At 42.8% G+C, this 18,241-nt stretch overlaps 5 protein-coding genes across 13 annotated transcripts in view; 2 read left to right on the forward strand and 3 right to left on the reverse strand.

The window, feature by feature from the left end:
* LOC6613867 (E3 ubiquitin-protein ligase TRIP12) overlaps positions 1 to 7,719 on the reverse strand; it is a 30,840-nt gene extending 23,121 nt beyond the window's left edge. For all 7 annotated transcript variants that reach the window (XM_032721991.1, XM_032721990.1, XM_032721989.1 and 4 more), the window contains exon 1: positions 7,631 to 7,719. The gene's annotated coding sequence lies outside the window, so the exon portion shown is untranslated. The remainder of the gene's footprint in view (positions 1 to 7,630) is intronic.
* Positions 4,104 to 7,718, reverse strand: LOC6613870 (checkpoint protein HUS1). Of its 2 annotated transcripts, none has more exons than XM_002038303.2 (2): positions 7,631 to 7,718; positions 4,104 to 5,119 (listed from the first exon to the last, which is right to left on the reverse strand). In XM_002038303.2, exon 2 carries the CDS (start codon positions 5,102 to 5,104, stop codon positions 4,268 to 4,270), a length of 837 nt encoding a protein of 278 aa, XP_002038339.1. In that variant the 5' UTR covers positions 5,105 to 5,119; positions 7,631 to 7,718; the 3' UTR covers positions 4,104 to 4,267. The 2 variants fall into 2 exon arrangements, with proteins under 2 accessions (XP_002038339.1, XP_032577884.1); XM_032721993.1 differs by lacking the exon at positions 7,631 to 7,718 and adding an exon at positions 5,501 to 6,632.
* Positions 7,720 to 9,033: 1,314 nt separating the features above from the next.
* On the forward strand, positions 9,034 to 11,351 carry LOC6613871 (mannose-1-phosphate guanyltransferase beta). Its single transcript, XM_002038304.2, has 4 exons — positions 9,034 to 9,297; positions 9,360 to 9,658; positions 9,931 to 10,465; positions 10,930 to 11,351. The coding sequence occupies exons 2-4, from the start codon at positions 9,485 to 9,487 to the stop codon at positions 11,328 to 11,330; spliced, it is 1,110 nt and encodes a 369-aa protein (XP_002038340.1). The 5' UTR covers positions 9,034 to 9,297; positions 9,360 to 9,484; the 3' UTR covers positions 11,331 to 11,351.
* Positions 11,352 to 11,825: 474 nt separating this feature from the next.
* LOC6613872 (Bardet-Biedl syndrome 5 protein homolog) lies at positions 11,826 to 13,340 on the forward strand. Of its 2 annotated transcripts, XM_002038305.2 has the most exons (5): positions 11,829 to 11,972; positions 12,031 to 12,179; positions 12,240 to 12,435; positions 12,495 to 12,732; positions 12,809 to 13,340. In XM_002038305.2, exons 1-5 carry the CDS (start codon positions 11,878 to 11,880, stop codon positions 13,274 to 13,276), a joined length of 1,146 nt encoding a protein of 381 aa, XP_002038341.1. In that variant the 5' UTR covers positions 11,829 to 11,877; the 3' UTR covers positions 13,277 to 13,340. The 2 variants fall into 2 exon arrangements, with proteins under 2 accessions (XP_032576860.1, XP_002038341.1); XM_032720969.1 differs by having other exon boundaries at positions 11,826 to 11,972; positions 12,031 to 12,435.
* Positions 13,341 to 13,519: 179 nt separating this feature from the next.
* On the reverse strand, positions 13,520 to 16,942 carry LOC6613873. The gene is made up of 3 exons (XM_002038306.2): positions 15,834 to 16,942; positions 15,334 to 15,453; positions 13,520 to 15,277 (listed from the first exon to the last, which is right to left on the reverse strand). Exons 1-3 carry the CDS (start codon positions 16,418 to 16,420, stop codon positions 14,647 to 14,649), a joined length of 1,338 nt encoding a protein of 445 aa, XP_002038342.1. The 5' UTR covers positions 16,421 to 16,942; the 3' UTR covers positions 13,520 to 14,646.
* Positions 16,943 to 18,241: the final 1,299 nt, after the last annotated feature.

Below are 18,241 nucleotides of genomic sequence, written 5' to 3' on the forward strand. Positions count from 1 at the left end.
CATGTTGGCAAAATCTAAACAAGAGGGGCAAGTAATTATCGCTGCAGAAAAATTTGAAAAAGTTGTAAGTGACTGTGATGGCAAATCAATTCCTATTAAAAAATGGTTTGAAATTTTTGAGAAAAATGCCGAGGCATATGAACTTTCGGAGAAACAAAAATATGTTCAAGCCAGAAGTAAGATGATTGGATCAGCAGAACTTTTCTTAGAATCTGAATGTGTCAGTGGATACACTGAACTCAAAGAGTTACTAATTGAAGAATTTTCAGGCAGCTATAATAGCGCCGTTATTCACAAAAAGTTGCAAGACAGGAAGAAGAAGAGGGAGGAGACTCTACACGACTATTTGTTACAAATGAAGAAAATAGCAGCCTTAGGTGAAGTTGAAACAGTTGCTTTGATAACTCATATCGTAAACGGCCTCGACATTAAAAAGGAGTATAAGGGTGCTATGCTCCGTTGTAAAACTCTTAAGGAATTAAAGCAAGAATTCGAAATCTACGAGAGTCTGAATATTGTTGACAAGCCGAATATTCAACCAAAACCAAAGCAAATTACACAAGGTGTAAAAGCATATCACTGCTTCAACTGTGGTTCGAGGGAACACAAACGAAAGGATTGTACACTTCCTACCAAATGTTTCAGCTGTAATCAAGAGGGCCATATCTCAAGCAAGTGTCCGGAAAAAGTAAACAGCATGCGCATTCACGTTGATAGTGCACGAACAAAGCCAGTAATCATAAATGGGATTATCATCAACTGTCTGGTGGACACAGGATCAGATGTGACCATAATTAAAGAAGCTATATTCAAGAAGATGAAAGATGTTGATTTAAACCGCACTGCAACAGTATTGCGAGGTTTGGGAAATGCCTCAACACAGCCGATTGGATGCTTCAGAGCATTAATCAAGACCGACCAGGTGGAAGCAAGCCACAACGTTTTAGTCGTCCACGATTCTAAATTCAGTTGCGATGGAATAGTGGGACACGATTTTATCAGCAAGTTTCGTCTTATCTGTAGTGCAGAAGGCTATACTTTTCTTGACCTGGAAGCAGATAAAAAACAAGCGGTTGAGTATTCCCAAATGTTTAATATTTGTGAAGAATCTTCTTTTACAGTTGCACCACAATACCGAGAAGACGTTGAACGCATGATAGAGAGAACATACGAAACACCACCCAAGCAGATAAAGCAATGTCCAGTCGAACTCAAAATTATTCCTGATGGCGTGATTAAACCCTTTCGCCATGGACACACCCGACTATCTGAAGAAGAAGCTATAGCTGTAAAGAAGCAGGTAGAGGAATGGGTCGAGCAGTCAATCGTCCGTAAATCTACATCAAATGTTGCCAGTCGCATAGTCGTTGTCAAGAAAAAGGATGGTACCCTACGCGTTTGCGTGGACTATAGAAAATTGAACACCATGGTTCTGATGGATTGTTTTCCGGTACCCATAATGGAGGAGGTGCTTGAAAAACTGCAGAGTGCCAAATGGTTTACAACCATGGACTTACAGAACGGATTTTTTCATGTGGCCGTAGAAGAAGCCAGCAAGCCGTACACAGCATTTGTTACCCGAGAAGGCTTATTCGAGTTTAACAAAGCGCCCTTTGGTTTTAAGAATTCCCCAGCAGCGTTTATACGGTTCGTTCAATTTATTTTTCAAGAACTAATTAATTCCAATATAATGCAGCTATATATGGATGACATAATTGTATATGCCGCTACCCCAGAAGAATGCATGGAAAAGACGGAAATGGTACTTAAGAGAGCTGCAGAATTTGGTCTAAAAATAAAATGGAAGAAGTGCAACTTTATGCAGAGGCGAATTCATTTCCTGGGACATATTATCGAAGGTGGACAAATATGCCCTGGAAAAGAGAAAACATCAGCAGTGAATTCCTTTGGAACACCTCAGAATGTAAAAGCCGTTCAAGGATTTCTGGGTCTCACAGGATTCTTCAGAAAATTCATACCTGGATACACCCAAATTGCGAGACCACTGACGGACCTATTAAAAAAAGATGCCATTTTCAACATTGGACCAGTAGAGCAGCAGTCGGTGAATAAGCTGAAAGAGATTCTGGTAAACGAACCAGTATTGAGGATCTACTCACGAGAAGCAGAAACCGAACTTCATACAGATGCCTCTAAGGACGGGTTAGGAGCCGTTTTATTGCAGAAGTTCGAAGGCAGTTTTCACCCAGTCTGCTTTTGGAGCAGAAAAACTACAAAAGCCGAATCAAATCGTCATAGTTACTACCTTGAAGTAAAAGCCGCATACTTAGCTCTGAAAAAGTTCAGACACTATTTATTGGGAGTCCCTTTCAAGCTCGTCACGGACTGTGTCGCATTTAAACAGACAACAAAAAAAGCAGACGTCCCAAGAGAAGTTGGCCCATGGATTCTCTATATGCAGGATTTTAATTTTCAACCCGAACATCGTGCAGGAGAAAGAATGAGACACGTTGATTTTTTAAGCCGCCATCCCCAAGCATGCATGATGATAACATCCGAGTTGACAGCACGTATTAAAAAGTCGCAGCAGAACGATGATTCAATTAGAGCAATCCTGGAAATTCTAAAAGATCGTCTATTCCAACCCTACAAGCTAAAAGGTGGCCTGTTGTATAGTATGGTCAATGGCAATGAACTACTGGTTGTCCCTGCACTAATGGAGAGGGAGGTGATTCAAAGCGCACATGAAGTGGGCCATTCGTCGTTGCAAAAGACGATGCATAGCATACAGCAGCAATTTTTTATTCCTCATTTGGAATACAAGGTAAAAAAGCTAATTTCTAACTGTATAAAATGTATCATCCACAGCAAAAAGTTGGGAAAGCAGGAGGGATATCTAAATTGCATAGATAAAGGAGACGCACCGTTGCACACACTACACATCGATCATTTGGGGCCAATGGATTCATCGGCCAAACAGTATAAATACATTCTGGCAACAGTCGATGCGTTTTCAAAGTTTGTCTGGTTATTCCCAACCAAATCAACCGGACAGGAAGAAGTGGTCAAGAGGCTGACCGACTGGTCAAACATTTTTGGTTTCCCTAAGCGAATTGTTAGCGACAAAGGAACGGCCTTTACGAGTGGTGCGTTCGAACAATTTATGAGCAGCCATAACGTGGAACACGTCTGCACAACTACTGGAGTGGCCAGAGGCAACGGCCAGATAGAACGAGTAAATCGTTTAATTTTGGCAATAATATCAAAGCTGTCTTCAGACGAACCGTCGAAGTGGTACAAATATGTGCCTGAGGTACAAAAGGCGATCAACTGTCACGTGCATTCATCACTGAAGCTGTCACCATTTGAGGTCATGTTTGGCACCAAGATGTACACCCGAGTTGAGGATCGGTTACTGGAACTGCTCCAAGAAGAAGTGGTCTGTCAATTCAACGAGGACCGCTATGAGATGAGACAGCTGGTAAAACGCAACATCGAGCAGGCGCAGAAGGACTACAAGCGCAATTACGACAAAAAGCGCCGAGCTGAATACAAATACAAAGCAGGTGATCTGGTTGCAATTAAAAGGACCCAATTTGTAGCTGGCCGCAAGATGGCAAGCGGGTATTTAGGTCCATACGAAGTCACAGGAGTCAAAGACAATGGCAGATATGACGTTAAAAAAGCAGCAAACGTCGAAGGACCCAATGTCACATCCACCAGCTGTGACAACATGAAGTTGTGGAAGTACATAGCCGAAAATGCAGACCTATTGTCATCCGGGTCGGATGATGATGATCAGGAGGGCCGAATGTAACATGGGGTAAGGCTGAAGGCTGGCAACAACCCGGTTGGCAGCGCTGTTGAGCAGCAACATGATTGTCGGAAATGGAAGTTATCGACAATCAGTCATCGAAGGAACGATCGCAAGGCAGCAGTGGAGTTGGGTGGAAGTCAGCGTAGCAGGCAGTCGAGTTCTCAGCAGCAGTCGTTCGGTCACAAACTAAGAATACTTTATATAATTACCGCATTTAGAATTAAACTAATAATTAAATTAATAATAATAAACAATCTTACATGTATAACCCACAGAATAGAACGTGTTCAATCCTGCTAGATTTACTAACAAGAAAAATGCTGCATTAGTTGTAAAAGAGATAATTGTTCAAGGGATAACGCTTGCAAAAAGATAATTTCAATTAACATCGATGATTTTTTCATGAAAAGAATTTAGCGTTAAAAACTTTTATTACACCTCAATACATCAAGTGGCATTTATTACAGGTAAGCTAAGCAAACCTAAGAACTACATATAAACAGCTGGCAGAATAGAGTGCAGAACAACATCCTGTCGTACATCGATCTGCAGATGGATGGAATGCTCACGGTCAATCCCAATAGTCAGTTCCTCGTTAGGGAGTTGAAGTGCTCCGAAGAAGGCAGAGGCTTTTCTTGAATCCACGGAGCAGGACGCTTCCTGCTGGGATCCTGCCACAGTTCGAATTAGTAATTTTTGGAATCGACTAGTCACAGTGGACATTTCAGAGGTGGCTATGACATTGAGCTCTCCGTCCAAGTTGGCCTGAAACTCAAGGCTAGGTGATATATTCTTCAGCTTGTCAATGAGACTTTTGAGCAATCTTAGGCTTGGTAGGCCCAAGGCCAACTGCGAGTTTGGAACTCTCGGTACAACGTAGGCAGACCAATCGCTGCCCGGGATTATGGTCACTGGAACATCGTGCACCACTTCACGGGCTTCTGTTGAAGACGACGTAAGCACCGAGGCTATTACTGAAATGCACGGAAACTGAATTCTTTGCAGCTTTAGTTTGCAGCTGTTTACGCCTCCACCGCGAAGCACTGATAAAGCTCTTCCGAGGTTCGCCGAAGACACGCCTAGAACTATGTACTCCTGATCCGGGTGAGCAGCCTCCATGCGATACTCCGGGAAATACTCCTCAGCTGCAATTCCTGCCCAAACCAAGGGCGATGCAGCGGAGCTCTGATCCTCGTTCACGATAAAATGCATCTGTCGAGAGCCCAGAATCATCACGCAATCTTTCGCCAGCTTGGTCAAAGTGGCCACAATGGCCTGGAACTCTTTCATGTACAGCGGATTCTGCATCAGTGCGCGGAACTTCATCTTGTCAGCAAAGAACTGTACAAGATCAGGGCAGGATCGTAATGATCAGGAAATAAAGCGAGAAAAAAGAACAAAAAACAGAGTCAAGCCGTGCTACCATAAACTAAAAAGGCATCAAAATCTACGCAAATCTTCCAAATCGTTAAAATGTTATGCGTTATGCGTTATTACGCTCAATGCAATATTTCAGATGTTCAACAGTTCATGGTACATCCTAATTGAATTCAAAGGCATTGCATTGAATGCCATTTTTAAGCACCAATCCATCCTATTTGAGACGACACAATCAGTCAGTTGATATTTCGAATAAACTGTTTTGACATCCTCGTAAAATTTCATTCTTAAAATTACACGCAATATTTATTTTTTGATCGGAGTCATTTGCGACCTACTCACTTAACATTTTAGGTTAGTCTGGGATGGACGACATCTCGGTCAGCAGACGAAAGCAACCTGATCGAAGGGTTCTGGGTTGGGATAGAGACGACGAATGTGAGACTTCGCACCCCTTTTCGGGGGGTTAATGAGGTGTGTGGACTACGGCACGAGAGGGAGGGAGAAGGTCGGGCATCCGACTTGTTCTCCACTCGCTCTCACTCTTTTCTTTTCTTCTCGAGTTCGAATTTTCGAGTTCAATGTACAAAGGCGAACACACACACGCGGACGGCAGCGAACCCTCTCACACACAGCACACTCGCTCGTCCATCGCACATACACACGGCGAGTGATGAAAACACGGGAGGGGAGGGGGAGGAGGATGGGGAAGAAGAGCCAGGCAAACAAAGTGCAGAGCGAGTTCCGAGTTGTGTTTTGGCTCTTCTTTTCATTTATTTATTTGTATTTTTGTTGGTGGGCGAAGCGGTGAGCAAAGAGCAGGCTAAACGAAACGGAGCTCCACGAAATGAAGCACGCAGCCAGATACAAAAACTGCCTCGTTCTCCTTGCACACAAAGTCATCAAACGACAGACAGGATTTGTACGACTCAAGTGTAGGGGCGGCTCCAGGGGTGGCTCCCGGGGCGGAAATCAAATTACAGCCTGTCTAGGGGGTCAAAATATTTCCCTTCGCAGTTCAATCAACCTTCAAGGTTGTCCTATCAGCCGCTCCATTGCAATTGATAATGAAAATGAGCTCAGACGTTTATGCGTGGCAGAGTGCTCAGTGGATAAGAAATTTGGCAGTACCTCAGCGATTTTCCATTTGCTTTTTAGAGTTTTTTCAGAAATGAACTGGTACTTACTGTATTTTGTTCTTTCACTATAAGTTGTCGAAGCTAGTATACATACTTTTTGGCATTAAGCATTGAGGAAGAACACAAAAACTGATGTAACATTCCATAAAAATCGAAAAAAGTACGTGGCTGAGTTCTCCGGGTTGAGTTTTGTTCACTGCACTGAGGGCTATTTTATGACATTTTGGTAGGCCCCGCATACAGGGCAACTCTAGCTCGAATGACAGTGCTGCCCATTTGGCAAACAGCTGTTTATTTTTTTTTTTTAATTGACCTATGACGTCACAGCAGCATAGCGAATTTCACAAAGAAGCGAAAAAAATAAAGGCTACATATCTGGAAGTGTGCTTCCACGATATGATTTTAATGATTAGTGGTGTTTCTTGCTGAAACCCTCGTATCTATGTACATATGTAAGTATACAATTAAATATTAAAATTAAAACAAATGCTGGGAGAGGGGAGGAAAGAACACTAAAGCGCTGACAAGAGGCCAAAAATTAATCAGAAAATAAAAATGCTGAGAATAAGAAACGTGATTGCCTTGCAGTCTCACTCAATAACTCACACACTCTCACTCTACATACATGCATGCTAGCATGTAGATGGAGCACCACCCGCTGAAGTTTGCAGCATAAATAAAAGAGAAAGTAAACTAAACAAGATGCGCTCGACCCCCACCCACCCCTTATCTGAATAAAAGAAAATACCAATTGGAATAGAATAAAAACACACACACACGTACTCATCAGTGGATACCCTACACGAAAGGCGATTAAAATTGATTTGCGAGACAACTCTATTCGTTAATTTATCAACTATTTGGGAAAACCATTCAATTGGAATTGTAATCACCTATGCACTCTGGAGGTATATAAGCTTTTCTGTGCACATTTTCATGGAAAATGAATGAGACTCCTCGGCAGCCATTGTAAAAATCAATACCGCGAGATTGCCCTCAGAAAAAAGAGCACTTAAACCCAGCTGTCACTCAATTGAAAACTTCTAATGGGTAAAGCACAAATTTACCACGCTTTTCCGAGCCTTCGAAGGGCATAAACCTTCACACATCGGTTGGAAAAAGTAATGCAGGAAAATACAATTCGGTCGACATTTTGTTTTCAGTCTCGCTGGTGCCTATTTGAAACGTAAGCGTGTGTATGTGTGCGTATATGTATCTCGTCTGAGCTCGGAGCCCCAAAAAATCCGTGGTCAAATTACTTCTTCGTATCGCCCTAGGCTCGCCTTTTGCAAAGCTCTTTGGTCTCGATGGCGTTTACAGCAGTCGCACTTACCTTTCAACCAAATGCAGAAGTTTTCTCTAAGTTTGCACAGTTTTTATACACTCAGCAATTTTCACACGCGACGGAAAACAATGTGCACCAGTGTGACCGCGTCTAGCAAACGACGACGAACGACTATCGACATCGAAATCCGATACCGATGGTGGAATGCTTATCGTGTGGAACGATTTTATTATTTTATTGTGAACGATGCATTTGGGGACTTCCGTTATTTTCCCCGCAGAGCTCATTTGGCTTGTATGCGATATGCAAAGTAATTATAATGATAGTGAATTAATTAATTACAATTATAATTGAGTGATGTATGCAGTAGTATATTTTATACATTAACTTACATTGAGTTGCGACTTCGCATTTCAAGAAGAGGTATTGCGGAACGGTTATGTAAATTACACAACATTTTAGGATTTTCTTTTTGATATATTTAGAAATTAAGGGAATAGCCAAAATGGCAATGCCTTATAAAACCTTAAAAACCATCAAATTGTTTTGCTCTTTACATTTTCTCGGGCATGCTCCAGTAATCCAATTCGAAAGAATATTTTGAACTTTAAAACGGGAACTTTTTTCTTCCCGAAAAGAAAAGTAAATGCTTTTTTATATCACATCAAATCTTAGTAACTCAGGGAAAAACTAGTAAAACTAGTAAACTATTTACTCCGTGGTCTATTGATGTTTATTCCACATCACCACAAGATCATTTTGCCACTTAGTTATAAACTAACAAATTTATTTCTGACCCCACCTCAAATTTAAATAACAAAATTTTGCCGTCGGCAATAATAAGTTTCGATTTGGCAAGAGTTCATACGTACGTCGACAAAAGCTATTGGGAAGACTGGCATACTATTGTTAAAACGAAACAGGCATGTATAAATGCTTACAAAATATAAAAGGAAAACGTAATTACTTTAAAGAAGGGGCAAAAGAGCTGTTAGTAAATAATAGTATTTAATTTAATGACATAACTGGTCAACTTGCATTGCGAACATCGGAATTAAAACTGTAAAAAAGTTGGCCGCTCTATTTCTCTAGAACACAGCTCAAACATCTGTTTAATGTGTACGGAACATTCCGATAGCAAAAATTTCGCGAAAACCGAAGCACCTAAAAACGAAATCTAAAGATTTTGCTCAAATCGCAATGGGAAAAAAGTACGATTACCAGAGCATATCTGATTGTGTTATTCATACAGATTAAAATCAAACTGAAAATGTTTTTTAAGGATTCTAAAATTTAACAAGCAATGAATGCTCTTTAACCATTTTTGTTATTAAAAAATATTTAATCAAGTTTAATAATATTTGCGTAAAATGTTCGGTGGAATCCGGCTATCAGCGCTACTGCGAGTGGGACGAAGCGTATTCATCGCCATCTTCCGATAGTGTAATAACAACTTAGCCAGCTCGGTTTTTATTTACTTTTCTGTGCGGCGAGTTTACTTATAAAACAAATGATAATAAAATACACAAAGACCATATTAAATGTTCAATGACAAGATCGATATTCCGAAGCTTTGAAAACTTCCATCTACAACTATCAGAAACTCTTATTGGAGTTTTGGGACAGGCAAGTGCATCCAACCAGAGGCACAAAGGTTCTTATCACGAAAAAAGACAATCCCAAAAACAACAACAAGGAATAGATAGCGCAACAAGGTGAGTAAACTATAAACTAAACACAACCAACTGAGTTACTCACTCGCCTTCGTCGATTACAGTTGTTGGACCGCTGAAACGGAATCTCGCTGTACGGAGAAAGTCTCGAGAACTTTGAGGTGTGACGTGTCGCTCGCTTACGGACGATCGAAACCGGGGAACGAAACGGGGCGGAAGCGGAAAAGTGATGTGTGGAAATCCAGCTGTGGGAAACGGGACGAGGGCGTTGATTCTGGTCGGTGGTTATGGGACCCGGCTGCGACCCCTGACCCTCAGCACGCCCAAGCCACTGGTGGAGTTCGCCAATAAGCCGATTCTTCTCCACCAACTGGAGGCACTCGTCGATGCGGGATGTCGTCAGGTATATCCAGTTCTTAGACTAATGATGCCAAAAACTGTCCCATTGCTTAGGAGAATGGAAATATGGCATATCATGCATAAAAACTATGTTCTTTTTATACCTTTGGATGTTTAGAACACCGTTGATCTTGTTACATATTGTTTGCTTTGTTCAAATTTATGGAAGACGGTTACATAACACGCTAAGAAACAACTCAACTTCCACTAAAAGAGAGTACTCTTTTGGGTTGTATGTTATATATTCCCAAAATAATGCATAATTCCTTCTTGCAGGTTATTTTAGCCGTCAGCTATCGAGCCGAGCAAATGGAAAAGGAGCTTAAAGTCGAAGCCAAGAAACTGGGCGTGGAATTGATCTTCTCCCACGAGACGGAACCCCTGGGAACAGCTGGACCTCTGGCGCTAGCGAAAACGATTTTAGCAGCCAGCTCTGAGCCTTTTTTCGTGCTCAATTCGGACGTTATCTGCGATTTTCCATTTAAGCAACTAGTGCAATTCCATCGTAATCACGGAAAAGAAGGCACAATTGTGGTCACAAAGGTCGAAGAACCATCAAAATACGGAGTTGTGCTGTACGATGAGAACGGCTGCATAAAGAACTTTATTGAAAAGCCACAAGAGTTCGTTAGCAATAAGATCAATGCCGGCATTTACATCTTCAATCCCTCCGTCCTTGACCGGATCGAAGTTAAGCCCACATCAATAGAGAAGGAGGTGTTCCCTGCAATGGCGCAGCAACAGGAGTTGTACGCAATGGACTTAACTGGATTCTGGATGGACATCGGACAGCCAAAAGACTTCCTAACCGGTACGACAGACTGAATCACTCGCTTGCTCGCTCAATCTTGATTGCCTAATTGGTCTTATCGCTTTGAAAGCAAATGTGGATGTCGTTGTTAATTGTGCTGTGCCTTTTTACCCACCCGGCTTTTGGCTTTATCTATTATTGAGTTTCCTGGAACTATAGCTAATGTTTGATAGAGCGATTTCTGTTTAAATGAAGTGAGGCTCATTAGGCTGATAGTGAGTGGGAGATGGGAGAAACCGAGTAGAAGAGTAAATAGTTTGTTGCGTTCATGCGGATGCGATTCACGACTTATGAATACATGTACTGCGACGATAAAACATTTGGCTAGACACATTTGACAGACACTAGATTGTTTCTTAAATGTGTTTTGGTCACTATGGAAAGTTTAAAGTGAAGGCCATTGAATGGGCTGGAACACTCCGACTTTATCGCTCAACTTATGGCAGCATTCTATTCCCTTTCAGGCATGTGTCTCTATCTAAGCTCGCTGCGCCAGAAGCAATCCCCCAAGCTGTACACAGGGCCTGGAGTGGTGGGCAACGTGTTGGTGGATCCCACGGCCAAGATCGGCGAGGGTTGTCGCATCGGGCCTAATGTAACCATTGGACCGGACGTGGTCATCGAGGATGGCGTGTGCATTAAGCGCTCGACCATCCTCAAAGGCGCCATCGTTCGCTCACACTCATGGCTGGACTCCTGCATCGTCGGTTGGCGTTCCACGGTTGGCCGTTGGGTTCGCATCGAAGGCATCACCGTGCTAGGCGAGGATGTAATCGTGAAGGATGAGCTCTACATTAACGGAGGCCAGGTCTTGCCCCATAAAAGCATTGCGGCCAGTGTCCCAGAACCGCAGATCATAATGTGAGGCGGTGGCCCAAATCAGAAAGTGTAAATACAATCTATTTTTGTTCAGTTCCGCCGTTTCGGTATTCTATAAGGTGCCTTTTGCTTAACTGCTCTCACCTACGATTTGCAATATTGACACTATGAAAAAAAGAACATTTCCAGCAGTTAGCGTTGCTAACTATTTATAAACTCCAGCTCTTTCTCCTTCCCTGGCGAAGGGGGAAAATCTGACTTATGGTTTAAGCATAAACGCGTTAGTTGAACGTTTTTGTACTTTGATAAGCGAAGCATTAGTTATACTCCTAAAATTCTGTACGTTAGTCAAATATAATACATACGTATTTAAAAAATTAAAAGATTGGGCTTTTATTAAAAACGGCAAATAAAGTTAAAGGTTGATTGGTCTCTTCCTATGGTAGGATGTAAAATTGAAATGAAGCTTGGTAGTTTTCGTGTATTTCATGGTAGTTGGTTTAGGCATTGGTTTCTGGACTACACAGGTTACCTAGCAACCGTTTTTCCAGTGGATTAATACCCCAATAAAGACGTTAGTTGTTTCGGAAAAAATGTTAAAGTCGCTAGCTCCGATCGAAGGAAACCAACAGCCGTTGCTGCAGTTGCTCTGGGAGGACAAGGAGGTCAAATTTGATGTGCCCCAACTGTAAGTAGACTCATATTTAATTGGATTCTGGACCCTCGATTGGATAGATTCGTTTCAGGCAAAAGAATCTGCGGAGCGGAGAGCGAGTGCTCGACTACATTTACCACATCGAAGACAGCAAAGGAAATCCGGGGGACACGGGTCGCCTGATGGTAACCAATTTGCGGATTATATGGCACTCGCTGGTCCACAAGAAGTACAATCTGTGTAAGTGCTTGCAGTTCTGCTTACCATCCAATGAACTAGAAATTGCATTTTCCCAAGAAGCCATTGGCTATGCTCGGATTGGCAACACCAACACTCGGGTAGTTCATATGCACTCCAAAGCCAGGATAGCCAGCCAGGCCCTCTACATCCTGGCGGTAAGCAACGAGACTCGCTTTGAGTTCCTTTTCACCGACGTATCTGGGGAAACGTCGCGTCGCGATCAGCCGATCTTCGCCAGCGTGTTCGACGTATATCAGTGAGGAAATCCAGATCAGTTTAATACAAAAATGTGCCTAAAATTGATATTTTACTCAGCCTGTATCAGCGTACTTATCTCTACCGCGACCTGAAGCTGCGCGGAGCCATCGTCCAAGCAGGTCAACTGGTTATCCTACCAGATGAGCAAGTCTTCAGCCATGTGCAGGGCGTGTGGAATTTGTCCAGCGACCAGGGCAACCTGGGCAGTTTCGTGGTAACCAATATTCGCCTGGTGTGGTTTGCAGATGCCAACGAGACCTTCAACATCAGTTTGCCATATCTACAGATTGAGAGCGTAATCTATCTAGACCGCAAAAGAATACTATTTTCGACCATTCCATTATAAACTCACAGACAAATTGTCATTACAGCTCCGCGTTCGGGAGTCCAAGTACGGACCCGCTTTGGTAATCCAAACAGCGGAAACGGGAGCAGGATATGTACTCGGATTCCGCGTCGATCCCGCCGAGCGGCTAAACGAGTTGTTCAAGGAGCTCAGCTCGCTACGCGCCATTTATGGCGAGCAGCCCAACTTTGGCATCCAATACAATGCGAATGACGCCCGGCGGCGATTGGAGGCGGCCGCCGAGGAAGCTGCGCAGACCTCCCAGTTCAAGGTGGACAACTTCGAGGAGCTGGACGAGCGGCAGGAGCGGGAGATCAACACCAAGCTCAACAGCTACCTCGCCGAGGGCTGTTTGGGCAAGGTGCCCAGTCAGGGCGAGAGAGCTCCGGTTTACTGCAAGGAACTGGGCTTTGCCATGGAGCCCATTAGGGATGGCTACAAATTGCAAGACCTGTGGAACGTTATGCCCACCAAAATGGAAACGATGGAATGAATATGTTATACCCGAGAAAGTTGATTCATAGTCATTGCAATAAAATATGAAATTGTGAATCAAACGATTTGGACAAATTTGTTTCCATTTGCTTCCATTGCGATGGTGATTCAGTAAGAACAAATCAAAATATTTTACAGTCCATGTAAGCGAATAAATTTTTGGATGGACTTAAGGATTTATAGCTTCGAAAATTGAGGATTTACATATGTATATCCTTTAAACAATAAATTACCAATTAAATTAATTTGTAGTTACTCGTAATTTTTATTGACGCATACAACTCGCTGTGTGTTTAAGTAATTTTGCTTTCGTTTGGAATCGCTCGAAATTGTCCTTAGCTTAGGGCGCATTTCTAAACATTTTGTAGTTCCGCAAATTTAGATTTTCCAACTTCTACTTCTTAAGGATATAAAGGGCTTAATTGGGTTGAGTTTTTCGGTGTTGTCTGAGTCAAGCAAATACATTTAAGGGCCTTTTGCTCGTCTTTTGCTTGGATTTATAAATTAGTTCATATCACAACACACAGTTGATTTGACCGGCATGTTTTATATATAAAGTTTTCTATATTTTTATGTCATTGCTGTTCTTAAAGATAAGTCGTATGCTTAGATAAAGTTAGAATTACATGTATGTTTTTATACTTGTATGTGTGAATTGATTACGTTGTATCTGCGCCATACATAAATTGTAACAAACTTAACTAAAGTAGGAAAAATAATTGTAGTTGTGGCGTTTTTTCATCCTGTCCATCCTGTTCTTTCCATACATCCTTACTAACCTGCCTCAAAGGCAAGCACATAAACTAAACGAACCGAAAACGTTGAACTTTGTTTGTACATTCATTGAAAGAAAAGGGTCAAAACTAACATATCCATATGTTGACAAACAGTTTTGGTTGAAACATTATTATCAGGAATGACTTAAATGAACTAGTTTCTTTATACATTTAATACTTTTCGCTTAATGAGGGTTAAATTTCTTTTGCATATATCATTTTGTATCATATTTTATTCGTAGCTGATGCTTTTTGTTATATCAGTCTTGAAGACCAAGCCAGAATTCTGTAATATGTGTACCCAAACAAATTATAGTTGCTTGTTGAAACTCAAGTAGTCATTTTATCTCCCGAATAATACGAAACGAGTTGAACACTACGTGTACTTTACATGATTGATTACTGGCTTATCTTACATGTCCACCTACTTCAAAGGAAAGATGTAATACGAACACATAAACAGTAACTAGAACCCAACGACTCAGAACTTAGCGAGTCTCTGACGCGACTCTTTCCTATTGTTGTTTTGTTTTTCTAGCTTTTGCCATATTGGCTTACGTTCCAATGAGCGAGCATCCAAGATTTCAAGACCTTAGGTGCTGGCGGAGATCTGCTGACGAGCCCGCTGACGTGTCATTGGCGGGGAAGGACGCACAGACAAGGCTGCGGAACCACGACTGCGCTTGGCGACTTTTTCATTAGCAGCCTTGCGCTTGGTTGCGGTTTTACTGATTGAATCTGCTGAAGTGGCGGAAGTCGCTGTGAGAACAGTGGCATTCTGCACAACAGCTACACGACTACGTTTAGCAGCTTCACTTCTAGAGGTTGATTTGCTCTTGGTCGGCGCTTTAATTGCTACTGGAGATTTGATTGGGTCCGCTGGCGTGGGAGCCGTGATCGATTCTCCACGACTGCGCTTGGATCCTCCGCGTGCTGTTGTCGCTTTGCGCACGGCAGGAGCTTTGTCTTCAGTCCCTCCGTCTGCTGAAGTTGTTAGTTTCGTATCCAGCGCCTTGCGTCGTCTTTTGGCCGTGAGCATGGGAGCGCGACGACGACGCTTTGGCTTGGTTATGGCCTGGGCAGAGCCTGAGGTGTGTGTGTTGAGGGAGCGGGATCTGCTCCTGCTGTTAGTGGTGGTGGTTGCGTTAATGGCGGTGTTGGTGGTTTCTATGTAGGGCATCGGAACGAAGGCCGAGTCCGCATTTGTTGGCAATGTCAAGTTGCTAAGCGAAGAAAGCAGTCATTAGACATAAACTTGAATGTTTAACTGGACACTTACCTGGGCTTTGGCTTGCGGACCACCTCATCTTCATCGTCGTCGTCCTCATCTTCTTCGCTGTCTGGATTTGCAGCGGGGACAAATTTTGGTTTCTTCAGTTCAAAGCCGCGGAACTTGTGGCTATCAACGATACAAGAAATATAAGTAAATTGTTTTTTATATGATTCGACTCGATTCGTAATGGCAAATGTGAGTTTAAAACTTAAAAATTAATTTTAAAAGTACAAACGCATTAGGACGCGGTGATAGTGCCAAGTTTTATGACAAAAAAGATCAAATCTCAGCTGGAATCTTACACCAGTTGGATAAGCCAAATAAATCAAGAGGATAAACATGCAAATGGCAACTAAGACAATCCAAAGGTCTCCAAGAACCCATGTATTTTATAAACATCATATCATGTAGCGAAATTGGATAGCTATTATCAAGTTTTCTACTGGAAATCTTCAAAGTATGAATTTCTCAAATGGAATCGGTTTCGAATATCGGAGAGTACTCACATTTTTATTGGCGTTATGGGCATGGGCCGAATGGGCTTAAAGAGGCACAGGTCCATAAGCAGGCTGTCGGTGCTGGGATTCCGTTTGCGAGCGGCGGCAGATCGATGGAGTGCCGTGGGAGCCACCGTGTAGGTGCGCAGAAAGGCAGCTGTGGGCACTTGACTGGGCAAAGGAATCACCTGTGAGGAGGCGCCCTGGCTGGTCAGGGCATAGTGATGACTTCTCGAGCTGCTGGCGATAGATGAGGTCATACTGCCCATGCTGCTGCAGCCCATCAGCCCACCAGCGCCGCTAAGCTTTCGCTTTAGGCTGTGGTCCACGATCTTGGGCGCAGGAGCTGTAGCTGGGGCCACAGGCGTAGGAGCGGACATGACCAGGGCCTTATGAACGGTGTCCTTAATGAACTCGGTGCCTCGATGCAGGCGCACAGACAGGGTCTTCATCAGGGCACTAGCGGCACTAGGACGCGACGAGGACGCCGTGGGTGTACCCACTCGGCCGGAGCCCACGTTGCTGGAGCCGGATCCGGCATTGCTGGACAGCTTAGCGGCGTCGTAGGCCGGCAGACCGGCTGCGGCCAGCAGCATTACGGGATCGGGATCGGGATGTGGCCGTACTACTGCCCCGCTAGCCTAGAGTCCCTCAACTTATCCGGTTGGATGCACTGCCTCCAGCACCGGGAAGAGGTGATGGCTCATCAGCGATCGCACCTTACATTTACGCACTCTTCGCGGCCGGGTTTCCAGCCGAAGTCTCGAGCACAAACTAGATTTCTTTTTGTTTTCCCCGTCGCCTCAACACTCGTCGTACTACTACTACACGCACTCGCCCACTACTACAACCACGCACACAAACGCCCGCACTCTCGCACACAGAGACACACTATAGCTCCATTGTGTGCCGGTGGGAAGGACGAACGACTCGAATTTATCCTGGCCGGGATCACTTGGGCCTACTGGCCTCTTCTCTCATCCGCTTGTGTATAGGTCCACCGACCTGTGATTCTGCAGGACGGGCGGCAATGTTTTTTCGCGAATTTGCTTTACGATTCGATTTTACGCTTTTTTCATTCACAAGCAGCTGTGGCCAATCGATGTTTCGATACGTGGTGCCAGTCGGGGTATCGATAGGCGTGCCTGTATTTTTAGAGTTACCAGAGGGCGCTAAGAAAATAACGAAACAAACGAGTACCGATATCTTATGCGACAGGTTAGTGCTTTCGATTACTTTTTTAAAGCTTTTGCCCGCAAAATTTTAATTCAAAAAATAGCAGAAAAGCTTGCAATTAAAATTTTCAGCTGAAAGCAGTCTGTTAAACTTTTACATTACGGTTGTTTTATTCGACTTTATTTTTCAATACACTTGAAAGAAATCACACAGTTTTGCATTTTGTTATTTTAAACAAGATTACAATAGAGCGAACTTTTTTTAGTAGCATTTTAATCCTGCAAGCATCGTTTTTCCGGAATAGATATATATGTTTTCTGAGAAAGTTATTCCGCATAACATAATTGGAAAGCGCAATTGAATCTATTCTATTGTTGTTGGTAATAGTGTAAAAAGGTAGTTAACAGAGTAAATGGGTTCAAATAGATGTATTCCGAACCACGTCTACCAAAACGCATCAGTAAGCGTACCCCAGGAATGTTTCCGTTTGTGTGAAGCGCTTCCCAGGATTACATGAAACTGGTTGACTTAGAAAATCATATTTCATATGTTATGTTTATATCTAAAAACCATTAAGATTAGTGTCCGTCAGAGTAGGTAAATAAATAAGTAATATCCGTTAAAATGATTGCCTCCGCTACCGCTGGGAGAAAGGCATATGTACATACATATGTCAAGAACAGCGTTAACCTAAGTAAATAATAGTTTTACGGAAAACAAAATCATTAAATATTATAGCTGAAGCTCAGAGAAAGGAAACATCGAACTAACTTTATTAGCACAACTTATGAGAAGTAAAGCCGCTTTAATCGCTGCGGCTGTTAAAGCCTGTAGTAAAATTGAAATTAAATAGCCGAATTGCTTTTCTGCTACTGTGCGCCATTTGCGTTGGCAATCGAAGATAAGAGCATCGCCGTATCGGGTTTATAGTAGCAAAGTAATGGCCGCGGCGCATGCGGCGCTGAGTTTGCACTTTTCTGTCGAAGGAAGCGAACAAATTAAAAATTGTTATTAGAGGCTGATAAAAACTATTCCATGCTGAACAAATGCCATTAATTCGTGTATTATTTAAAGTCTTGGATTTTCAATGAAACTACTTGTTAATTGAATGACTTATTTTAAGGTTACAGCTTACAGGATATTTGACTTGAATTAATACTTTTGTAATTCCGAATAATTATTTCCAGTGCGGTTGAAGGGGCAGGGGGAAGGCACGCTTCCGTGGTCGCCACCTCCTGCGG

This window comes from Drosophila sechellia, chromosome 3R (genome assembly GCF_004382195.2).
Source record: "Drosophila sechellia strain sech25 chromosome 3R, ASM438219v1, whole genome shotgun sequence".
NCBI lineage: Eukaryota > Metazoa > Arthropoda > Insecta > Diptera > Drosophilidae > Drosophila > Drosophila sechellia.